Below are 25,725 nucleotides of genomic sequence, written 5' to 3'. Positions count from 1 at the left end.
TGGGCAAACACTGTTTGCTGAAAGCTATACACTTTTCCACTCTTCTTTATAATAAAACACTTAATGCATTCTATCCATCACATTATTTAATCAGGGAGAGAGTACCTAGATTATACGATTCCAAACTGTGAGGGGAGTATAAAGGCTAAAACCGAAAAATAACTACCAACTACGTCATTGTTCAGGTTTGAGGGAAAATAACATCCAATAAATTAAATCAGTATGGCTTACTTCATTTATTTATGTATGCTTCACAGCTGCAGCATTCATACATGAACATTCAAAACTTTATAAAAGATTAAAATGGTTATATATACAAAATTTCTTTCTTTGAATGTGTGTTGTTTTAACAAACCCCCTCCCTCCAGAGCCCTAGGTCTATATCCATTTGAAATGTGTTGATCTGTAATCTTGCAAGTTAGTGTTATGAAAGCCATTAAAAAGGAGACCCAGTTGAGTTAATAATTAGCACTTTGACCCCTAGAAAATGCTCCTGGTCATAAAAAAGTCCTCCATTCAGGCCTTTCTTGTAAGTGAAAAAAAAGGAACGCAGCAAAAAAATAAAAAATAAAATAAAAAGTTCCATGTTGCAGTCTCTAGTTTCGTTGGGATCCCATTAGCCAGGCTTCAGCATCACATGGAAGCCAACTGTACCTGTGCTGGAGATGGGACAGTGATCTACAAAATTTTGTGTTTGTTAATTGTCCAGCAAAAACTGTCTTCAGCCTTGCTGACAAAGAGCAGGGAAAACCATTTCCAGCCTAAACAAACTACAAAAAGCAGCCGAACCAATGATTAAAGACCTCTAAGGCTCCGTAATCATCATTAAATATGCTTGAACTCAGTGTGACTTTTTATTTTATATACAGGATTAAAATCAACATTAAATCATCTTATTTACATTGCCATTGGTGCTGAAATGGAGCTTTTTAAATAGTACAGTAGGCTGGTATACATTATAAAATGGTCTGCACTGGAGGCGAATAGAAAACTAAAGAAATTAGGCTGGAAATGGTTCCACTCTGCTCTCATTTTCCTTTCTTTTGTTTGCTTTCTTTTTGAATGCCAATACTTTCATTTAAAATGTTTTGGGAGCACAGCAACCCAAAATGACTGGGCTGGATGGTGTTCCAAAAATCCAAACCAACTGATAATACTTCTCGAGGTGATAGGAAAGGCACAGGAAGTTAGGACTTTGGCTGAAATGATGAAAACATGTGTTTGCCATTTTAGGGATCAGCGCCTTGATTCTTGCCACCTTCGGCTCCAACGGTGATCATGTTTTGATGTGTTTATTGAATTGTCCTTTGCTGATGAGGAATTTTTAAAATATTTCTGAGAATAAGTCCTTTGGTATGCAGATGCTACATGGAAGGAAAGAAAGAAAGAAAAGAAAACACAACAATATTACTTGCTCCATACCCTAAACTACCAATACCGTAGCTGTAAAATGAGGGTGTCTAGTACTTGTTATAGCATGGTTGTCCATTCTTTCTAAAGGACCACTTACGGTTCAGGCAGGTAATTTTAGGCATAGCCCATCTTCCATTTCCTAGGCAACGGATAGTTGGAAGGTGGCGTTGAATGAAACCATCTTTGCAGTGATATCTAATCAAGGAGTTGATTTCATAACGAGGTTTCATCTTTCCAAAGGTCTTGGCATTTTCTACAACAGGGGGCTGGCCGCAAGCAACTAAAGAAAAGTAAATTGGGTTATTTCCAAATAATCTAAATATTTCTATTAGTATGAGACACTCTTCTCTTTTTTCTTTCCTTCTTTATTTTACCCAATCAAGTACCTTCAGTAATCATTTAGATTAAGAAATTGAAAAATTTCAAGACAAAATGAAACACTGAGGCTTTGGGCCTGGTTTGAATCTCAGATTCTGTCATCTTGAATTGTGTGTGTGTGTGTTTTTTAAAAGAACCACAGGGCATATGGTTATACATTCATCTGTCTGTTTGGAAGAGCTACTTTTCTGAAAAAATTCCAAATTAAAAGGCATCTGTCTCATGTCACTTGTGGCCTGTTGGTTTTGTCTCTATCCCAGTGGTTTTATTTACCACTCACCTTCGCTTCAAACAGGCTACCCTGGCAGCCTAGCTGGTAAAGAACATGACCACAATGCGGGAGACCTGGGTTCGATCCCTGGGTTGGGAAAACCCCCTGGAGAAGGGAAAGGATACCTACTCTAGTATTCTGGCCTGGAGAATTCCATGGACTGTATAGTCCATAGGGTCGCAAAGAGTAGGACGCGACTGAGTGACTTTCACTTTCACTTTTAACTTCAAATAATAATAGATTTGTAACAATTAATTACTATTTCTACTTATCTGAAAAAATTTACAATGTATAATAACAATATAGCTCTAACATATGGACTTTTCAGTAAATAAAATATATCCAGGTTCAATTATGTTTATTTGCTCTTTCTGTCTTCTCTGTGGAGACAGAGCAAGCCAGGACATAGTATTCATGCCTCAGTTTTGTAATTACCTTATATATATAAATTTCAACTCTTAAGAAAGGTAAATCTGAGAATATATAACCATCATTTTTAACCTACAATAAAAAATTCTGAATAGCAACAAACTTAGTGATGGTAGAAATAGTTAAAAGGAAATAACAGTTAAAAAAAAAAAACTTTGCAATTTTGAAATTCAAGAAGGTGGGAAAATTGATTCAACTGCATTTGTATTAATTTGTAATTTTACTCATATTAGTGTGCTTGCTTTAAAAATATACTAATTTAACTCTAGGTGATTGTGTTTTGCTATATAGCTCTAATAAAAATATAACTTAACTTCAATATAATTTCCCTAAATGACATTTCCTACCCACAGTTTACTTTAAGAATACCATCATAAGGCCTACAAGAGTATGTCATAGTCTCTTATGAAATAATACAAATCATCAATGGGAGAATGGTTACCAGGAACCTCGTACCAAGATGTTTAGATGTCAACATCCTAAAATAACCAGGCAAGAATACTAGCGTGGATTGTCATGCCCTCCTCCAGGGTATCTTCCTGACTCAGGGATTGAGACCGTGTGTCTCTTACATCTCCTGCATTGGCAGGCGGGTTCTTTACCACTAGTGCTACCTGGGAAGCCCATTAAAAGGTTGTGAATGTTAAATTTATTTACATATCCAGCAGGCTGTTTACAACCATATTCTTTTGCAGTGACAAATGTAGGTTTAACTTAAATATTTACCTCTTTAATTTACTTCTGCCTAACAACACAAGTTAGAAAGTATTGACCCCATAGTAAACAAAATTGTCTTTAATAAAACACAATCCAGGCATATTTTTTCATTCATGTAAGAAATTGTGTCTCAGATAGACATAACCTAAAAATAGTTTATAAAATCCTACTATCTAAAACTAAGAAATTAGAAGTATTTGTGCACATATTTCATTTTCACAAATTCCTAGAAGGTAACCTGAGAATTTTATAATATGTTATGTTCAATTAATAGTCTATACTATATATAGTTCAATGATAACCCCCATCTGCATATCTATACTTCTTTTATTGTAATATGGAAAGTCTATAGTTGGGCCCAGACACCAGTAAGTACCAGATAGAATGAGATGGCAGTGATATAAATTAGATATCTCATACTTGATTCTGGCAAATTAAAAGTTATCTTTAAATTTGAGAGGAAAGCAATGTATAGATTTCTTCCAAAACTATAAATGAAGACTTATTTTGAAGTTAAAATAATTCAAGGAGTGTGGTATTGGCAAGGAAAGGCAAATAGACTAGAAATAGATCCACATATATACGCTGGATATTTGACAGAGCAACATGGCAGAGCAGTAGCAAAAAGGTAGTTTTTTTCATTTGGACAATTGGGTATTCATAAGGTAAAAAAAAAAAAATGTATTTGCTTCCCTACCTCAGAGAGTCCATGGGAGATCAATTCTAGATGGTGCACATATATAAATGTAAAAGATAAAACTATAAAGCATTTAGCAAACAACATAGAATATCTTTCCAGTGTTAGGGTAGGTAAGAATTTCTTACAACACAAAAAGGCTTAAACCATAAAAGAAAACTCAACAAAATAAACAGCTCTATTCATTAAAAAATGCCACAGGGTAAAGACAAGCTACAAACTAGGAGTAGATATTTGCAACATACAGTTAACAAGGGATTAGATACGAGGACATTAAAAACAAAAACAAACAAACAAACAAAAAACTCCTGCAAATCAATATATATAAGAGAAGCCAACAATCTTTCAAAATAAGCAATAGAAATGAGCAGACAGCTTACAAAAGAAGAGCTATACATATATGAAAAGACTTCTAAAAAGAATCATCCAAGACAATGCAAGTTAAATCAGAAGAGATAACATTTTATACCCACCAGACTGGCAAAAATTTCCAAGTCCGATAAGATCAAATGTTGGAGAAGATGTGGAGTAACAGGACCCCTCACACATTGCTGGTGGGAGTGCAAATTGGTACAACCACTTTGGAAAATAATTTGGCATTTTCTAGTAAATTTGATGGTATATATATCCTATGACTCAGCAGTTCACTCCTGGAGAAACACCCTATGGAAACTTGCAGAGATCTACCATAAACAAGTTCAAGAATATGCATAGTGACATTGTTTATAACTGCAAAAACACTGAATATAACCCAAAAGTCCACTTGTAGAACTGATAAATAAAATGTTACATAGTCATACAATGTAATACTACACAGCAGCAACAATGAAGAAATACAGCTACATGCATGGATGATGTGGATTAATCTGACAAACACAATGCTGAACAAAAAGAGCAAGGCACAAAACACAAACTTAAAGTTCAAAAATGTGCAGAACTAAACAATTTGCTTACAGATACAAGCATAAGTGATCATTTTAAAGAGAAAAGTAAGGGAATTGAGTTATTATCTGTGGCTGGATTTGGAGATAAATGGATGAGATTGGAAAAACCCTGCATAACACTCCAAAGATGCATGAATGGCATGTACTGAGGTTTGTTTTTTTAATATGTCTTTTGTAAATAATATAATTCTTCTTTGTAATTAATTAAAACTACCTAGGTCTGTAAAGATGTATAAATTATCTGTAAAGAGAAAGGAGTCTATATAGACATTTATAAAATTCATAAAATTCCCCAGGGTAAAGATTAACAAAGAGTTGAGTTTACATAAATAAAAATCAGACAGTAGGGAGATAAAATATACGAATTGTTTTGTTGTGGTTTCTTCCTCCTTTAATGAGGTAGACCTAATGTTTTGTAAATCTTTCCCCATTGGGAAATGTATACCATGATGCTGCTTTTGTGAATCCTTTTTAGATATAGGCCTGTGGTTTTCAACCGGGGGCAGTTTTCTTCCTCTTCCCGCTTCCCCAGGGATAGTTGGCAATGGCTAGAGATGTGGATGGCTGTCACAAAGCAGAGGAGGATGTAGAGTTGGTGAGAATGCCTCTGGCATTCAGTGCATAGAGGGAAGTGTTGCGTGTTCAGTTGCTTAGTTGTATCAGACTCTTCGTGATCCCGTGAGCTATAGCCCACCAGGCTCCTCTGTCCGTGGGATTTTCCAGGCAAGAATAACTGGAGTGGGTTGCCACTCCCTCCTCCAGGGGATATACCTGACCCAGGGAGCGAACCCATGTCTCTTGCATCTCCTGCACTGGCAGGTGGATTCTTTACCACTGAGCCACCCAGGAGGCCACAGAGGGCAGAGAAGATGCTAAACATTCTGCAAGGCACAGAACAGCCCCCCACGGCTAAGGACTGTCTAGTACAAAATGTCAATAATGCTGCTGTAATATACCCTAGTATGGGAAAAAATAACACTGGAAATAAAAGAATGTTTGGGTCATAAACTGAAAAGTATGACTCCAGGGGCATTTGGATATCTAAGAAGGCAAACATGACATTTGGATAAAGACAGACAGTTCATTAAGGACTTCTTACACTAGGGAACAACAGGGAAATAGCAGGGAAAACAGCTGTTTTCACAAGCTTAATGGCATAAGTGCTAAAGTAACATACATAGTCTGGAAAGCTGCTCACATAGAAAGGATATTCAGAATAAATTCTATTTTAGAAAAGAGAATAGCAGAGTGAAGTAATCACAGATAACAGCTGAGTTTCAACTCAGCTTTGTGTAAATTACTGTTCTCTGTCTTTTAACAGAATTTTTCACTGGTGTTTAAGTCTTTTCTAAAATATCTATAGAGAATATATTTTTAGTTTTATTATTTTTATATTAAAAAATAAGTCAAATGGATTTTATATTTTGCATTTGTTAATGCAAATTGAGGTGGGTAAAATCTGGGTCTAGAAGTTAAATATGCATGTCCTAACACCATTATCAATTGTAACCAGGTTTAAAAATTGTGATGCAATTCTTGTTTTCTTCAAGGAAGAAGTCTACGTAGTGTGGCTTAGAATTCAAACATATTGGTCAATGATAAATACTGAAAAATCAGCTTTCTTAATTTTATCTGTTAATGTCAGCTAAGCAATTCTCCTCATTCTAGAATTTACATTATAAATGTTTTTGTTTTAACATTTCTTGAAAATAGTCATAATAGATATAGGGATGGTATTTTTGTTCTGTGGTTTATGAGCATAGATTGAGCTTCTAAGGGACTGATTGAAAAACTCAAATGCCTATGAAGACCAGGAGCTTAACCAAAACGGAGGGAAAGTCTGAATGAGGACCGTAATGAGGTGGGAACCACAGTCCCCACCAAGGCAGGGCAGTGTTTTTTAGTTGCAGTACTTTAAGCCACTGATAAATTTGAACATGAGCCAAATGGCACTAAGTGGTCTTTTTTATTTGTAAGTAAAAAATAATTCACATTATCTTATGGTATACCCCAGTTTTTAATTTTTGACAACTAATTTTTTTAATGCTTTCCTCATCAAAATTAACAGATCTGTGGGCCCTTGAGGCTGACAGTTGTTTTTCTTAAAAATACTGACAGGCTTTTTTTTTTTTTTGGCATAAATGCTACATTATCTTAAGCACTTGAAATCTAAAATGAAGACATTTCTGAAAACAAACTTTTCAATTATATTGAGAAAGTAAACAGTTCCAGAGCAATAAGGATGCTGTATATGACATCCAGCTTATGTCTTAAAGAATGATGTTTATTCGTCCTGAATTTACTTGATAACTGAACTGCAGATTAAGTATACATTATTGATGGGTTAATCATTACCTGTTCCTTTCTTGCAGGTGTAGGTGAGATGGTAATTGCAGGGAACATCATTCCACTGGCCATTCTCATGCCATATAATCACAACACAATCTTCTCCAGTAGAAAAGAAGCTGTCTGGTTGGTTTGGTCTCCAGTTCTCATATTGCTGTTAAAATGCAGGGAAAGATAACTGTTGAAGCATACTATAAAAGTGATGGCTCCATTACAGCACAATTGAATTAGAATGGGCTCAGCAATTCCTATTGAACAATTTAGCTCAAATAATTTTGATGGTAAAGATTTTTACACTTTGAGTGGAAAATATGTGTTATCTCGAAGTCTCTCTTCAAGAAATATGCATATTTTTTCCTTTGACAATGAGATATATCTAAGGAATTTGGTGCTATTAATAGTACTTCCCAGTGGTGCTAGTGGTAAAGAACTCCGCTGCCAATATAGGAGACAAGAGATGCGGGTTCGATCCCTGGGTCAAGAAGATCCCCTGGAGGAGGGCATAGCAACCCACTCCAGTATTCTTGCCTGGAGGATCCCACAGACAGAGGAGCCTGGCAGTCTACTGTCCACAGTGTCGCAAAGAGTCGGACACAAATGAAATGACTTAGTGTGCACGTGTGTATCCTAGGTTTCTAAATATGAAATCAATGCTCATTTTAAGAATTTTAACCATGGCATTATTGTTAATTGTAACAGCATTAATGGCAGTGCAACAAGTAGAGAGAAAAATCAAAAACTCGGCACTCTAATCTGCATACTTTCTTCCAGACCCTATGTGTACATATACTTTTATATAGTTGTGATTATAGTGGAATAAAAGGTTAGTCCTTCATTTATATTTTTATCGCTATAAAGTAACTTTCTTTGTCTTATTGAATTAAATTGTTTTCTCCGAATTCTTTGATATATTGATATATATGTAAATTGTTATATTTGCTATATTTGTTTTTTATTTATCCAATATACCTATGCCCATCATTTTACATTCAACTTCCCTGAGTAATTCTGCTTTAGATATGATTCTCATGTGCACCATACAGTTGTGTTTTGCTTTATGATCCTATCTGCAAGCTTTTTTAATAGGAACATTTATCACATTTTTATATATTGATATACAAGGTAATGCTTTTAAAATACATCTTACTAAAAATGTTTCTTTAATGAATGTTCAGATAATTAAAAAGAATTTTATTGATCTGATGTTTTTCTACTGGTTGCCTTTATATTTATATCTTTAGATAATTCCTATTGATTCTCTAGTTTGAGCAATGACATGTAACCAGAAATATCTTTTGCCTTCCACTAGTTTCACTTTTCACTTTCATGCATTGGAGGAGGAAATGGCAACCCACTCCAGTATTCTTGCCTGGAGAATCCCAGGGACAGAGGAGCCTGGTGGGCTACTGTCTATGGGGTCGCACAGAGTCGGACACGACTGAAGCGACTTAGCAGCAGCAGCAGCAGCAGCAGTGATACTTGGAACATGCAACAACAGACTGGTTCCAAATTGGGAAAAGGAGTACTTCAAGGCTATATATTGTCACCCTGCTTATTTAACTTATATGCAGAATGCATCATGAGAAATGCCAGACTGGATGAAGCACAAGCTGGAATCAAGATTGATGGGGAAAAAATCAATAACCTTAGATATGCAAATGACATCACTCTTTTGGCAGAAAGCAAAAAACTAAGAGCCTCTTGATGAAAGTGAAAGAGAGTGAAAAAGTTGGCTTAAAGCTGAACATTCAAAAAACTAAGATCATGGCATCCAATCCCATCACTTCATGGCAAATAGATAAGGAAACAATGGAAACAGTGACAGACTTTATTTTGGGGGGCTCCAAAATCACTGCAAATGGTGACTGCAGCCATGAAATTAAAAGATGCTTGCTCCTTGGAAGAGAAGCTATGACCAACCTAGACAGCATCGACATTACTTTGCCAACAAAGGTCAGTCTAGTCAAGGCTATGGTTTTTCCAGTAGTCATGAATGGATGTGAGAATTGGACTAAAAGAAAACTGAGTGCCAAAGAACTGATGCTTTTGAACTGTGGTGTTGGAGGAGATTCCTCAGAGTCCTTTGGAATACAAGGAGATCAAACCAGTCAATGCTAAAGGAAATCAATTCTGAATATTCATTGGAAGGACTGGTGCTGAAGCTGGAACTCCAGTACTTTGGCCACCTGATGCAAAGAACTGACTCACTGGAAAAGACCCTGATGCTAGGAAAGATGGAAGGTAGAAGGAGAAGGGGACGACGGAGGATGAGATTGTTGAATGACAACCTGTCCAGTTGGTGATGGACAGGGAAGCCTAGCATGCTGCAGACCATGGGGTCGCAAAGGGTCAAACACAACTGAGCCACTAAACTGAACTGAACTGAACAGTGATACTTGCCTTTTATTTTAGCACCAATAATAGATGAAACCCTATTCTAGGTACTTGGTATGCCTTATTTCTTACAATGATCCAGCAAGACCGGGAATAACTTGGACCTTAGAAATGTTAAACACCCAGAACTTTTCAGTTTACATTCAATTTTTTGCCACCTTAAAATTCAGCCTTCATATCAAGCAACAATTACATGAAAAACATAGTCCTTATGCCTATTCAAAAGTAACAGACTTTAGTGAGATGAAAATAATATTGGATGCTAAAACTGAAACTCCAGTACTTTGGCCACCTCATTCGAAGAGTTGACTCATTGGAAAAGACTCTGATGCTGGGAGGAACTGAGGGCAGGAGGAGAAGGGGATGACAGAGGATGAGATGGCTGGATGGCATCATCGACTTGATGGACGAGTTTGAGTGAACTCCGGGAGTTGGTGATGGACAGGGAGGCCTGGCGTGCTGCGATTCATGGGGTCACAAAGAGTCGGACACGACTGAGCGACTGAACTGAACTGATAAATAAGAAAGCAGTTTCCCAGCTTCCAGACTCTTAACTAGAACGTGATATGGGACAAGTTTGTTCAGGGTCTGCCTGACTCAACTTGGGTACTGCTTTCCCAATATGCTTTGCTTACTGTCAGCTTTTACAACACATCTAATGTTGACCAGACTGGTGGAGACACATTTCCTTCATCTGAAAGGAATATAGGTTCAGATTTATGGGACAACAGCAAATATGATATCTCTCTGGGCATACAAATTTATTCATCTTTTCTTGAATTATATTTAAAATTAATTTCTAGTGGTAAAGAATCTGCCTATCAATGCAGGAGATGTAAAAGATGCAGGTTTGATCCCTGGATCTGGAGGATCCCCTGGAGAAGGGCATGGCAACTCACTCCAGTATTCTTGCCTGGAGAATCCCATGGACAGAGGAGCCTGGCAGACTACAGTCCATTGGGTTGCAAACAGTCAGACACGACTGAAGCGACTTAGCATGCATGCACTTTGAATTACATTTAAAATAAGTTTGTGTGTAGAAAACAAACTTATGGTTACCAAGGGGAGAAGAAAGGAGGGAGAGATAAATTGAGAGGTTGGGATTGATATATATATATATAAAATAGATAACGATACATAAAATAGATAACTAATAAGGACCTACTGTACGGCTCAGGAAACTCGACTCAGTACTCTGTAATGACCTCTATGGGTAAACAGTCTTAAAAAGAGCATGTGTATATATATATATATATAATGGATTCGCTTTGCTGTACAGCAGAAACTAACAACATTGTAAATCAACTATACTCCAATAAAAATTTTTAAAAAGGGGGAAAAATAAGTCTGTGGTTGCAACAATGAATTAGATTCTATCTGAAAAAAGAGAAGAAAGAACTGAATATGACTGAAGGCAATTGTTCCTAATTCAGAGCATGCCAAGAGGTGGTCCTGCTAGTTATTTCCAAAAGTACTATGGCTATTTTTATGTTTTAAGAAAACGTATAGTAAATTTACTAGAAAATGGTTCTAATTTTCCTTTCTCCTCAGGAAAAAAAAAAAAGTGGTTTTTAAAACTTTAAAATATAGTGAAATAACCTAGATCTTTGAAAAATAATTTGTGAGATGAAGACCTTAAGGTTGAAAGGTAGAAAATTAAGAGATCTTCTACTTTTCCTTCAATCTGTTTGCTTAACTTTGCTTTGAAATACACCTCAATCATGTGAAAATTAAGGTAGGAGACAAGAGACCTCTCCTATGTAAAGAAGAGTCTCTGAAAAGTGATACAACTGCAAAGAATTAAGGGGAGGTTACTAAAGATTTTTTTCCCCCATAGCACAGAAGTAAGGATGTTTTTACTGCTCTTGTGGAAACCCAGAAATTACATGGATTTAAATGCATTCTCTTAGCCTGGAGGGTAGCACCAAGTTACCCACTAGGTGACCCTTGGAAAGATGCTTGGAGGACCATAGACACCAAGCCACTCTGCCTGCCAGGTTTTCCTGCAACAAGGAGCTGATGTTTGATCTGACCTGGGTTTTGAATTACTTCTTTATTTTCCTTTCCTTATTATCTCTTACCCTCTGCCCACCAAGCCTTTTTTTTTTTTTTTTAAGCTATCCTCCTTTAATAGATAATGGAAAAGGAAATGGAGCAACATTGCAGATAGAAATGTCACATTCGTCCTGCTGCTGTATAACTAAACTGTCTTTAATAGATGAATTAAGGCAGGATAAAATTAAAAATTAATAAGTAAAAGAAAAAGAATCACCTAAAACTAATAAAGATCTACATTTAATACTTTTATGGTGAGAGATTCCAGAGTTCCTCATATACTTAACTTGGAGCTCAATATTTTCTAGTTTACTTTCTTAACCTCTTCCAGGAAACCAGTGAAAACTTCCCAGCATCCCGACCCCATGTGTATACTGTGCAATGCTCCCCTCTCCTTGTCCCTCCCATACTGTTCATCTCCCTTCTTTGCTTTATTTTTCCTCATAACACTGATTACCATCTAACATCCTATGCATCTTATTTACTTATTGCATTTTTTTCTCCTTAGCAGAGTGTAAGCTCATTAAGGACAGGAATTTGGGTTTCTTTTGTTTACTCCTGTATCCTCAGGAGCTATGCCTGGCCCCTGACTGAAGATGTTGTTTGCCCCCAGTAAACTGTAAGCAAGACAATCACAAAGTCAGCAGAGTTAAATAACCGTTGTGGGAAACAGTTGGCAATATACATCAAGAGTCTTAAAAAGTTCTCACCATTGGACCTCGTAATTCTACTTTTAAAGAGCTATCCTAAAAAATAACCAGAGGTGTGAACATTTTATCTAAAATATTACTTACACTGGTAGTAAGTGGGAAAAATATATAGAGCAAACATATATTCAATAAATCTTGGGTACAGCCAGACAAATGGGATATTATATAAGCATTAAATATCTTGTTATTGAGGACTATACAGAAGATGGAATATACTAAAAGAAGTAAGTTAAAAATCAAAGTACTAAAAATGTACAATGATCTAAATTTTGCACATACTCTCAGATGTAGCTGTGTGTATGTGTGCATATAAAGGATCAAAAAAATGTGATCAAATGTCATATATAAAGTTTATATCCAGTGATATGAGATTAAGGTAATATTTTATTCCACATATTCTTACAGGTTTGACAACTTGCCTTGAGTGAGCATGAATTACTTCTGTAATTAGTAAAAGTGAACAGTATAAAATGATCTATGCAGTGATCAGAAAGAACTTACCGATTTCTCAGCTACCCCTTTTTTAATCTAACCTCAACAAATACCATTTCAAGTCATCCAAGTCCCTTAACTGCCATGCATTTTGCAGCTGACATTTCCTCCTGATCTGAACAATAACCATCTCATTTTCACACTGAAATGAGATTCTGATTCCATGCCACCAAAGTAATTCTCAGGCCTTAAGCTGCCCAGACTCAGACCTCTGGTAAAAGATTTAATTGTTTTGGGTGGGAATTGCATTTGGCTCACAACAGTGATTTAAAACCCATGTTCTGTGTTGTTGCTTGGCAGAACTGTGGCTTAATGGTGCAGGACCAAATTTTAAGTCTGTGGTTTTTACAAGAATGTCTGATAGCCACAGGCATGTCACACTATTACCTCATATCTGATTGCTCCATTGTGCACATTTATTTTGGCTTGGATGCTTTGATTTTGCTTCGTGTTACTGCCAAACTGACTTAGCAAAGGAAACTCCAGTTTTCTGAACAACTTTCTTTGTATCCTTCTGAATTCTTTATAGCCTTATTTAATATCATTTGTAGGGAGAAAGAGTAGGAAAAATAAATCATTGATTTTAGGTTTAATAATTTTTTTTTTTTTTCACTAAAGCTAAATGCGAGGAAATCAGTTCTGAGTTATAAGAATGTAACCGAGCCTTGTTCACATAGACCGTGTCTCATACATACAGAAGTGTAGACTCTTGGATCAAGCAGAGAAAAATTCTCTACTTTCATCTGGATTATCTTTTCCTCACTAGGATTATAAGCCAACATCCTGGGTGATAAAGCACAGATGGACCCTCTTCTAGGACTGGATGGACAAACTAAGAATTATCCCAAAACATCAGCATGGTTTGGGGAGAACTCATCTTAACATCGCTAACAGAAATAAATGCTGACCAGACCTCAGCCCGTTTCTGTCTCAGAGACTCATATTCACCATTCTAAACCTTGAACTCTTGTTTGTTCCCCTAGAGACCAGAATTAGATCAATATCATGTCTGAAAAGAAACCCTTACATTACTTTGCATTTTTGTTCTCTTCTGATGGCAGAGGAAATTATGACAAAAAAGTCACACAGTTGATGGAAAGCCAGATCAGATGTAAACTTTTCTACATGTTCTGTAATAGACTTGCATTTTACAACAGATAATTATTTAAACCTTGTATGAACTGCTTAATGCTCTATACTGTATGAAGAAGTTACTTTAGAGTCCCAATTAAATGATCACCTCTACACATCTGTACAAAAAGAAAATGTGCCCCCAAAGACAACCATTTCAATTAAATTTAATTGATTAACTTTTCAGTTACTGTTTTCTCTTTCTTTTCCCCTCAATCAGATTCAAGCAAGTTAGCTGCCAAAAACATAAAATGATTCTAAAAATCCTGGCCCAAATCCAAGCGTTACATACCATCCTCTCAAATGAAAATTGTCTCCACAACCAGAGAATTCGTTTTGAATCAATCCTAATATTGATTGAAGTTATTCACCACAATCTATCAAATTTTACAAATGCTTAGATTATTTGTTTCCAAATAATCTGTATCTTACTGTCAAAATTTTATTCCTGTCTTAAAAGAACATAAAAGCAGAGAATTACCCTGCAGGTCTCCTGGAGCACATGGAACTCCCCTGCCTGCAAACATTCTCCACCCTTGGAGAGTGAATTCAGTTCCACGGATCTAAGATGAACTTGACTTAGTTCTCTCAAGCAGAGTGGCTGAAGAGTTATTCTTTCCTCCCCAGCTCTTTGAAAGTTTCCATCTTGATTCACTCAACATACTGGAAGGGAAAATGTATGTATTGTGTTTTGGGATGGGGGTAGAGTCTCTGCTTTTGAAAGTTATCAGCAACCTACTAAACTCAGTCAGGGTTTACATCCTTTCAAGGTGACTCTGATTGTATAGTGTCTTGGAGTCTCAACTGTCAAAGATACCAGCCGACTTTTATCTTTAAAATACACACCACCATGATCAATGGCCCTGAAATCTCAGCAGATAACTAGCATCACGAGCATGAACAAAATAAACTGAGGATAAAACTGTAATGTAAGTAATTGACTTTTTCCTTAAGTAAAGATAGATCACTATCTTTTTTCTACGGTTAAAAAGCATGATTTCATAGACTCACAAACACAGAAGGGAAACTCATGGCTACTCAAGGGAAAAGGTAGAGAGAAATAAATTAGGACTTTAGGATTAAAAGATATACACTACTAAAATAGATAAACAGCAAGAAAGACCTACTGTATATAGCACAGGGAACCACATTAAATATCTTATAAGAACCTATAATGGAAAAGAATACACACACACATACATATAACTGAATTACTTTGCTATATACCTGAAACTAACACAACGTTGTGTATCCACTATACTTCAATTTTTCAAGAAGCATTATTTCATTAATAGACAAGGTTTAGAAATAAATCAGGTATTTTGCTTTGCTTTACAGAAGGAGTTAGCTTGGTTCAGCTTTGAGCACTGCTTTCCGTTCAAGAAAGGAAACATACCATCCAGTATTAGTCAGTTACTTCTGTGATAGGCACATCCCAGCTGGTCCTTTATATGATACATATATAAACAGATCAATTTATGAGGAAATAGGCAACCAGCTGGATGGTGAAAAGAAAAGGCTGGATCAAGGAAGGTTCTTGAACTGTGGAACGACTTACTCTCATCCTCACACGCAACATTCCAAAACAGTCTTTGTTTTTAGCCCACCAGGCTCTTCTGTCCATGGAATTCTCCAGGCAAGAATACTGGAGTGGGTTGCCATTTCCTTCTCTAGTGGATCTTCCCAACCCAAGGATTGAACCCAGATCTCCTGCCCTGCAGGCAGATTCTTTACTATCTGAGCCACTAGAGAAGACTTTGTCTAGGAAATCTTTTGTCTTTAAAGGCTAATGCCAATTCAAAAATCAAAACCCTGAAGATAACAAGGTCATGCTTCAACCTCTAGTAGAGAAAGAATTCCTGGAACATGAAAGAGCTTTGTTTTTAAATCCCTTTTATCCGCACCTTAAAGCTAAGACATTCTCAAAGCAATGGACCTTATCAAAACTTGGTTGATAACTAGCCCTTCTCCATAATATTTGACCCATTTCAAATTCTTTTCATTGAGATTTTACGATTTTTTAATTTGGTCAAATAACCACAAAGAACAATCGATGGAAACAAATTAGTTCTGCTAAAGGATCAGACACTCTGTTTAGAATCTCTTGGTTTCTTTTCTTCTCTAATGAAATAAAAAAAATTTTTTCACACACTAAATGAAATTAAAGTTCATCTTTCTGTAACACAAATTTGACATTTACTACCATCTCTCTCTCTCACACACACACACACACACACACATATTCACCCCTACAAGTACAGTATTTCTTGGCCTCAGGGAAGGCAATATCTAGGCTAGACCTTTGGGAGTGCCCCTGTTCACGCAGACCTGTGCAGTGGATAGGTTCCCACTATAAAGATGATAGAGAAATTCCAAAATGGTTAAAATGACTAGCAGAATCAACAGCAGCAGACTCCTTGAGATGGGAAAACAGAGCTGTCCTTTGGACAAACTTGTTAGCTAACTAAACAATCTTTACACACTAGTCCCTGGGTAGAGTTTGAATTTGTGCTTGAGCAAAAAGTACAAACTGTTTCATGTCATGGATCTTGAGGCTCTCTCGTATCATCAGTTCAGTTCAGTCACTCAGTCACGTCCTACTCTTTGCAACCCCATGAACTGCAGCATGCCAGGCCTCCCTGTTCATCACCGACTCCCAGAGTTTACTCAAACTCATGCCCATTGAGTTGGTGATGCCATCCAACCATCTCATCCTCTGTCGTCCCCTTCTCCTCTCGTCTTCAATCTTTCCCAGCATCACGATATTTTCAAATGAGCCAGTTCTTCACATTAGGTGGCCAAAGTATTGGAGTTTCAGCTTCAGCATCAGTCCTTCTAATGAACAGTCAGGACTAATTTCCTTTAGGATGGACTGATTGGATCTCCTTCATGTCCAAGGGACTCTCAAGAATCTTCTCCAATACCACAGTTCAAAAGCATCAATTCTTTGGCACTCAGCTTTCTTTATAATCTTTCACATCCATACATGACTACTGGAAAACCATAGCTTTGACTAGACAGGCCTTTGTTGGCAAAGTAATGTCTCTGCTTTTTAATATGGTGCCTAGGTTGTTCATTACTTTTCTTCCAAGGAGTAAGCGTCTTTTAATTTCATGGCTGCAGTCACCATCTGCAGCTATTTTGGAGCCCAAAATCTCTCATGTATATCTGAACTGCAAATCTTGAATCTGCGTCTGCCAAGGGCCTCCTCTGTCACTGACCTTGGACCTACACACATATTTATCTACAGTTTTTCAGCTTCGATTGAGTTAGACTAAATCTTTTGTTCTTTAAAATTCACTGGAATTTAGATTATCTTAATGGCTTTGTGTTTTAGAACTACTTTGGCTTTTGCCAAGTATGTTTAAACAATTAATCACATACATTCCATTGATAAAAACCACTCTTGACATTTGTCCAGTAAAGTCATTCTATGATATAATATATTATTGTAATTGTTGGGAGAATTTATTAAGGCTTCAAGTTATAATTTGGAGTGGGTTTTTTTTTTCCCCCATGAACAATCCAGTTTCTACTTTCTACCTAGTCTCCCTTTCCCCAAACACTGCTGATTTAATTCACTGTAAAAAAATTTTCATAAGAAAACCAAAAATATCCTCTAGGTTCACACGCCAAGGGAACCAGCCAAGGAAAACTTTCCGCTGTTATTACTGTGTATAAAGTGAAGATACGGGAAAGACTGGTCCTAATATTTGCCTCAGTTGCTAGGATTTCACTAAGCATGTGACTCCATGTGTTAGCTTCAATTGTATTTGAAAAATCATCTCATATCACATGTAACTTTCAAGTTCACAATATAATGCAATTCATACTAGAATTTTAAAACCTAAAGCTATAGGGACTTAACTCACAGAGAATATTTCTCCTGCAGGAACCTAAGTGCAGTTCTGGAAATATGTAAGTTTTGAAATGCAAAATACTATCTGGCCACTAGGTGGTGATATCCATCCATCATTATATTTTGAATTACCAACTAAGTCACAGTTAAAACAATGTAGAATCCCCCCCAAAACTATGGGGGAAAAAAAAAGATTAAAATTATCTGCGTTATGTCTTTTCAGTTTTGTGAGGAAAAGTAAGAAGAGAACACTTTTCTAAAAAATAGACCTCAACTAAACAGTAAGTACCAATCCCATTACATTCTATTTGGCTACAGGCCAATGTAGCTATAATCTAAACTTTCTACTTGACAAAAACATTCAACTACAATAGTTTATTTTTACTATTTGGCCTTTTAAAATTATCAGATGACTTACATCAATGGTGAAACTGCATCAGAAACAAGCCAAATCTATAATAGCCACCTAAAATCCTTAGGACAGGGCAGATCAAAAATAAGCACCTATAGAGAGTGAAAAGGTTGGCTTAAAACTCAGTATTCAAAAAACTAAGATCATGGCATCTAGTTCCATCACTTCGTGGGAAACAGATGAAGAAAAAGTAGAAATGGTGACAGATTTTATTTTCTTGGGCTCCAAAATCACTGCAGACCATGACTACAGCCACAAAATTAAAAGACAATTTGCCCCTTGGAAGAAAAGCTATGACAAACCTACACAGAGTATTAAAGATCAGAGACATCACTTTGTCAACAAAGGTCTGGACAGTCAAAGCTATGGTTTTTCCAGCAGTCACGTATAGACGTGAGAGTTGGACCATAAAGAATGCTGAACACTGAAGAACTGATGCTTTCGATGTAGTGCTAGAGAAGACTCTTGAGAGTCCCTTGGACTGCAAGACCAAACCAGTCAATCCTAAAGGAAATCAGTCCTGAATATTCATTGGAGGGAATGATGCTGAAGCTCTAATACTGTGGCCACCTGATGTGAAAAGCCGACTCACTGGAAAAGACCACGTGCTGGGAAAGAATGAGGGCAAGAGGAGAAAAGGGAGACAGAGGATGAGATGGTTGGATGGCACCACCAGCTCAATGGACATGGGCTTGAGTAGGCTCCAAGAGATAGTGAAGGACAGGGAAGCTTGGCCTGCTGTAGTCCATGGAGCAGGGATACGACTTAGCTGTTGAACAACAATATGCACACAAGTTAACGTCTTCGGTGATTTAGTTTGTTTTTAACTGAAAACTTATGTAGATGAGTTATAAAAACATGACCCTTGTACTAAAAGCTGACTTCTCTGTGTCCACACTCCTTTTATCACCTGGAACCGGTAGGGCCACTGCTGCTCTTCCCATGGCCAAATGCAGATGATGCCAGGATGCCAGGGGTAAGCAGATAACCACCCAAGGATACAAGGATAAAAGCAAACTCCAAAGAGAAAACACCCACCCTAGAGGACTGCTTACCCTTTTGAAACATATGCTGATAAGAAACCACCTTTGCTCTAAATGAAGGACTCAGATAAACCACTCTGGGTTTTCCTCCGCCCCCAACTCTCCACCTTTCAGAACACAGGTCAAATGGTTATCTGCCAGGAGCTTAGGAGGACTACTTATTAGAGAAATCAAAACATTTGGTAACTTTAAAATGCCTTTCTCCCCTAGATGGCTCTGGTCACAATAGGCATTTGTTTTCAGTCTGCGCCATGGGGGAAAGGGGGGCGGTTGTATTTAATTTTGTTTTATTTAAATTGTCGGGGCACATGACCTCACTTCGAGGTAGAGATATACCCTCTTCTGATCCTGGTACTTGCTTCAGGTTACTCTGGTCTCGGTCCTTGTTTATTTATGTTTTAAAGGAGGTTATGGTTTTGCTGTTGTCTTTTAGTCCAACTACCCAAAGGAAAAGAGCAGCTTTGTTTTAAAGGAGAAAGAGACGTTTGTTTTGGTGTCCCTGCCCTAGGCTGGCAGCCTGGATTCGGATCCTGCAAACATGAATACGTCGAAGGGAAAAAAAAACTAACTTGGGGTCTCCTGATAGTTGTTAAAGTGGCAATATGCCCACTATTTTCCTAGCTGGCAAGTCTCTGTGCGGGAGAGATGATCTGCCAGCTTTGGAGCACAGCGCTAATCTTGTGTAATAGCGTGAGCTCACTGCCCTACAAAGTAGTAATTATCAACAGCAGTTTCCAAAGGATGTGAGTTCCTCCCACTGTGAGAGCACTTGGGAGATGGGGCCCCAGGCACAGCCCCACAAGCCACTTGCGTTTAATCCCCACCATGAATGATGCCAGTGGGTTCCTTCGCCCCAAGTTTGTTTGTACAGGTCTTCAGTCAGGAAGTGCTAACGATCCAAATGCAACGTGAAACTGCCAAATCCATTCAACATTTTCTTGGCCTTTTCCTTGGTTATGCATTGCCTTAAACTAATTAGCAATTAAATTTAAATAACCGTGTGTGATTTTCAAGTTTCACAGAGCACTGTTGGAAAAGCCTCTGGGAGAAGGAACTACTGCATTGATCGGTTCTTTTTTTAAGGGGAATTGTGTCAACTATGAAGTGATCTGGTGGAGGTTAAATGTGGTTCTTCCAGCTGTTTGCCTGTAACAAACCAGCTGTACTCAAGGAAGGGAAAGGAGGAGATGAGTGTTTTGTTTTCTACAACTACAATATTGCTCGATCTATCTCACTCGTAGAATCAGAAGAATCAATTCTTGGTTTCAAATCAAACTGAACTGCAACACAAGTAAAAATTTTCACTAAGAGTTCAGTGGTCTTTTGGACAAGAAACTGAAAATTCTTCTACTCATGGGCAATGTGTGAAAGGAAGAGGAAACAACATACATTTTTCTTGGCTTTTAGGATAATGTGATGAAGCCTGTGAGATTTAACATAATTAAATTACTGTTGATATGCAGTGTGACTTGCTCACAGGGAAGTGGCATTTGACTTGGAGCTGAAACCACAGCACAGCCAACACACATCCATCTGCAAACACTTGACAGGAAGTCTTCTAAGATTTTCAGGTAGAAAAAGTAAAACTGAAAGTTTTGGCTTGGGGGTTGTGTTTTGCATCATTGTTTTCTGCCAAATCATTCTCAGTCCCTTCAAACCTACAAACTTACAAACAAACTTGGAAGACCCAGTTAGTTAATTCTCTTGATTCTCTTTTCAATGTCCAAGACATCTGGGAGGGGGAGGAGGATACGAACCTTTGTGTTTATAAAAGGGTAATAACGGTACATTCCTGCAGAAAAAAAAATAATGGTTTATGGCCTGCAATTTGTTACTTTTTTTCTCTGTCCCTTTTAAGTGTCTCTTCCTGGATTAAAGGCTATTTCTTTATTGTTTCTACCTTTTTAAAAGCTGTGGTTTTTTTTTTTCTCACCATACTTTGCATGACAGACTGAGGTGTTTATTCATGAAAGAAGAAAAGGGGACTCTAGATTTAAAGTCAAATCCACAACCAATTTGGCTTTTTTTTTTTGCATCAACTCTGCATCATGACCAGGAGGGCAAGTGAGTATTCCCAATTCTAGGAGGGCCAGTTTGCCAATGCTCGACCATGTTTTAAAAAAAAAAAAAAAATTGCAAAATTCAGATATTTTCCAGAATATTATTCCCGTAGCATTTTTTTAAGCACAAAAAGGATATCAATAAGTATTTCATAATGTATCTCATAACATAAAGGCACAAGATTAGTTAGCTAGAGCTAGAAAATAAGACATCTATAGATTTGTGAATTACTAACTTGTTTGAGAACTTTCTGACTAAAGCCAGACAAGTGCAGAGAAAAGGAAGTCTGTTGTCTCCAAACACGACACTGGAGAGTGGGAAGGAGGCTGTGCCTACTTCCTAGGAAGCTGACAAGCTAGTGGTCTTCACAGAGAGACACTGAGGGCTGACAAATAGAGATGACGGGAAAAGCATAGAAGAGATGCAGAAGGTGCTCTTTTTAATGTTTAAGTATAAAGCCAGGGGTTTTTCCCTTACAAATCAAACTTTCCCAAAGCTCCTCAACATTTTTTTTTAAAGGGAACTGGATTGTCAGTTCTATTCAATCCTCAACCTCTGGACATCGAAGGTGACATTTTCCTTTGAAGTAATCGCATCTGATCCACTGAAGCATCTGAGTCCCAGGGTTGAGGGGGGAGTTCTGAGTGGCTGCAGGAACTGACTAAAAAGAAGACAGAAAGGAGCAATACAGACCTCGGGAGAACTCTATGAGAATTCTCTGAGAGTTTTATTCCTGGGGGGTTAGAGAGAGGAGGGGGTAAGAGCCTGAAAGCTTTAAGTCTCTGAGGGCCACGGGTTGATTTTAAACTGGGGAGTTGTGTTATAAAAATATGGTGTGACGAAGGCACCTAACAGTTTCCAACATCTTCCTAACTTTGCTGCCCATGGACACACTATAATCTGTAGTTGAAAAGCAAGTCATGAAATGATTTTGCCAGGATGTATGTAGGGGGAGAAACATCAGTGACTCCATAGTGCTCCCTGAGGTCTGGCTCCCTCTGTGCTTGAAAGGATGGACTCAGATAGCGGATGAATAAAGGAAGCCCTGCCCAACTCAGCAACCACGTCATCCTTAGGGAAGCAACCCATAAGAAATGAAACAAGCTGAAAACATTCAGGAGTGAGATTCCTTTTGCTTGTTTCACTACATTTTGGATTTGGATAATACGGTTTTTAAAAGTCTGAGTAATTGTCAGTTTCCCAAAACTTCATGGAAAATCGGCCCTGATATAACTCAAACTTTTGAAAAGTTTGCTTTCCATTTCTTCTTCCCAAGGCTTATATGTATTCTTGGGACAACCATGGACAAAATTGTCATCATTTCCAGGAGGAACATCTGTTTTCCTTTGAGTTAATAACTTTTGTAAGATGCATTATGCTCAGCGACATACTTCTGATTCACAGAAACATTTTCTTTTTCTTTTCGTCATGTTTGAAATACCACCTATTTTATGGTTTAATGTTTTTCATACTGATACAACTTTTAATAAAACAATTTAGATAAACAAGAATTGTCATAGGGAGATTCAGCCAAAAGACTTAATGAGTCTTTTCAGGATTCAAAAGATAACACAGTGAGTTGGTTGAGCAATGTATGGATACTGATTATCATTCAAATATCTGATTTTGTCAACCACTCTGCTAGGTGCCAAGAAAATAGGGATGAAAGTTAATCTCCGCCCCAGAAAGCTCAGTGTCAGGAAATTAACACTACAGGTTTCAATGGTAGGATGGGAAGAGTGCACAAAGGTTTCTGCAACATAGAGGAGGAGTCCTTAGTCACATCCAGCTAGGAAGGTTTCCTGGAAGAAGGCGACTCTTGGCTAAGCGAGATATTCAAGCATTTATCAAGTGAATTTAGGGCAAGAGGTGAGAACATTTTGAGAATGAGGGCACGTGAATGCAAAGACCTGCAGAAGTGAGATGTCATGGCTTACTCCTGGAACTGGGTATTTTGAGATAAAACAGCTTAGGAAGTGGCAGATGGAGAAAGTGGGCGTGATACGCCTCACAAATAATTACAGAATTTTATCCTGAAGGCAAGAGGAAGACATTTGCAGAATTTTAAAGGGTGTAACAATAGTTCAGAGCAAGGGAAGAGGAAGGTCATAAGCAGTGGAAAACAAGATCTGGGAGAAAAACACTTCAGACTAGTCATTCATTTAACAATAGGTTAAAGAAAAAACTTAAAAGTCAGCTAATAGTATAGAAGCTAGATAAGCAATGTTTATTTAAGTTCGCCAGCTTTAATGTGTATTTAACTTGGATGGTTTAACTTAGTGTCTTTGAAGACATTACTTGGGTGACAAGGAAAGTAATTCATTATGGAAGTTATTTGTCAGGCTTTCTAACAAGCACTTGAGGCATTTTGCTGTGAGAAATCAATAGTCAAGTTAAAGAATGACTGGTGAGTAGAAAACCAAAGGACAAACTGAAATGTGACTGCTTAGTAGGAAAGCAAGTGACAAAATAAAAACTGAAATGTGTCAAGAGAAAATAGCCTTCCTAGAAATCAGAAAAGTTAAGCTAGAACAAATACTGTTCATGAGTTCAATTTTGTGAAATTGATTGGATAAATACTCCAAATAAATAACAAAAAATATTTTAAAGATTCAGCAAAGGCAAGAATTTGGCATTGTGGCAACATCCTATTATATAAACCAATAATGTGGAATGAATCCATCAGAATCTGAAGAATAAGGGCAAAGTAAATAACTTGGCCAAATAACATTATTAATTTAGTCTAAGCGTATAAATTGAATTATTCCAGCTATAAAGCATAATCACATTAAATGCGATACACTGCAAGATTTTTGGAAGCAGAGTTTAATGATTTCAAGAAAAGAAATGATTGAAATTGAGACCTAGTATCAACTTGTTTGTTTTAACTGTAAGACTGAATGACAAAAGATAATATATGGTAAATATCAAAGGTTCTTTTTGTTTTAATACTGCTCTACCTCCCAAGAAGGATAAGCTCTAATAAACCTTTCAAACAAAAAATGGGGGTGGGGGTAGAGGGGAGAAATCACTCTAAAATATAAACAAAGTCCTTGAAATTACACACAGTCAAGTTAACACCATTCCCAAGTGTAAGCAGATACTGCTTTTCCCAAGGAAGAGTTTACTATTAGGGATATTTTCAAAAGCAGGACACTTGGAGTAAACAGCGAAACAAAGGAGAACTATTTTATTCCAAGGCCTGAGCACACATGGAACTTGTTAAGGGGATGGTGGCTGCAGAAAGAATTACAAACGAATTTAAGAAACACCTAGGCTGCCTCGGAAAGGAAGGATGGAGGCAAGGGTGGTTAGAAAAGCAGAAAGTGGGCCAGAGATCAGTCGAATAGGAGGGAGACAGACTGTTGGGCAGATGGCCTCTTCTGTTCCAAAATGTTCAAAGTTAAGGATACTCCTTAGCACACGTTTATTTTACACAAAGAGTGAATTAAGAAGAAACCAGGGGTCTGTCAGAGTTTTTCCTGGATTTACTTGCGGCATTTCTTCGATAAACTTCACCTTGTTTATGCCATTCATTTGCTGCCTTCTTTAAATTAAGCCCCATTTATTTGGTGCTCTCTCCAAAACCCTTGGGTTTGCATTAGAAAATGTGAATTAATTGAGGGAAAGTTTCTTGTTTATGTGGTATAGTTATCTATTTTAGGTCACGTTACCTTCATCTGAAAATATCAGAGTGAGTGAAAGTTGCTCAGTCTTGTCCGACTCTTTGCGACCCCATGTACCTTACAGTCCATGGAATTCTCCAGGCCAGAATACTGGAGTGGGTACCATTCCCTTCTCCAAGGGATCTTTCCAACCCAGGGATCGAACCCAGGTCTCCTGCATTGCAGGCGGACTCTTTACCAGCTGAGCCACCAGGCAAACCCAGAAAATATCAGACGAAGACCATTATTTCTCCTTTGAAAAAGTGCAATGCTCACTTATTTACCAAGTTTAGGACCAGTAAAAACTATGGAAATGGTAAGTTATTTTTTCACACATGTTTCACAGTACAGTCCATTAAAACTTAATGGACACAGATAAAAAAAAACATTGAATTCAGCTGGCTTGCTTCATAAGAGTGGAGTAATGACATCTGATGAATCAAGCATATCTGAATGGCACCTGACAGGCAAGATAAATTCCCTAAGACACTTTTCAGACCTCACTTAATCTGCCAGCTATAAGCCGATACTCAAGCTCACTAACCAAACTCAGAGGGAGTATAGAGCCTTATTCTACACACCTTCAGAAAGAAAATGCAAGCAAGAGAACCACGTCTTTGAAGAGCTAAGTTGCTCATGGAGAGACCAGAAAAAACATTTAGTAACATGGAAAAGTACAGACAATGAGGATATACAAATCCGGTCTAT

The 25,725-nt window shown here is 37.4% G+C and overlaps 1 protein-coding gene across 2 annotated transcripts in view; it reads right to left on the bottom strand.

Moving 5' to 3' along the window:
• Positions 1-221: 221 nt before the first annotated feature.
• Positions 222-25,725, bottom strand: part of VCAN (versican) — a 120,158-nt gene continuing 94,654 nt past the window's right edge. For both annotated transcript variants that reach the window (XM_069592583.1, XM_069592584.1), the window contains 3 exons: positions 7,205-7,349; positions 1,511-1,693; positions 222-1,364 (listed from right to left, as the gene is read on the bottom strand). In XM_069592583.1, coding sequence (XP_069448684.1) covers positions 1,237-1,364; positions 1,511-1,693; positions 7,205-7,349 — 456 coding nt within the window. In that variant the 3' untranslated portion in view covers positions 222-1,236. The remainder of the gene's footprint in view (positions 1,365-1,510; positions 1,694-7,204; positions 7,350-25,725) is intronic.

The sequence above is a fragment of the Ovis canadensis genome, chromosome 5 (assembly GCF_042477335.2).
Source record: "Ovis canadensis isolate MfBH-ARS-UI-01 breed Bighorn chromosome 5, ARS-UI_OviCan_v2, whole genome shotgun sequence".
In the NCBI taxonomy this organism is placed as follows: Eukaryota; Metazoa; Chordata; class Mammalia; order Artiodactyla; family Bovidae; genus Ovis; species Ovis canadensis.
Note: the sequence above shows the minus strand (reverse complement) of the source record. Positions and strands in the feature narration are given on the sequence as shown.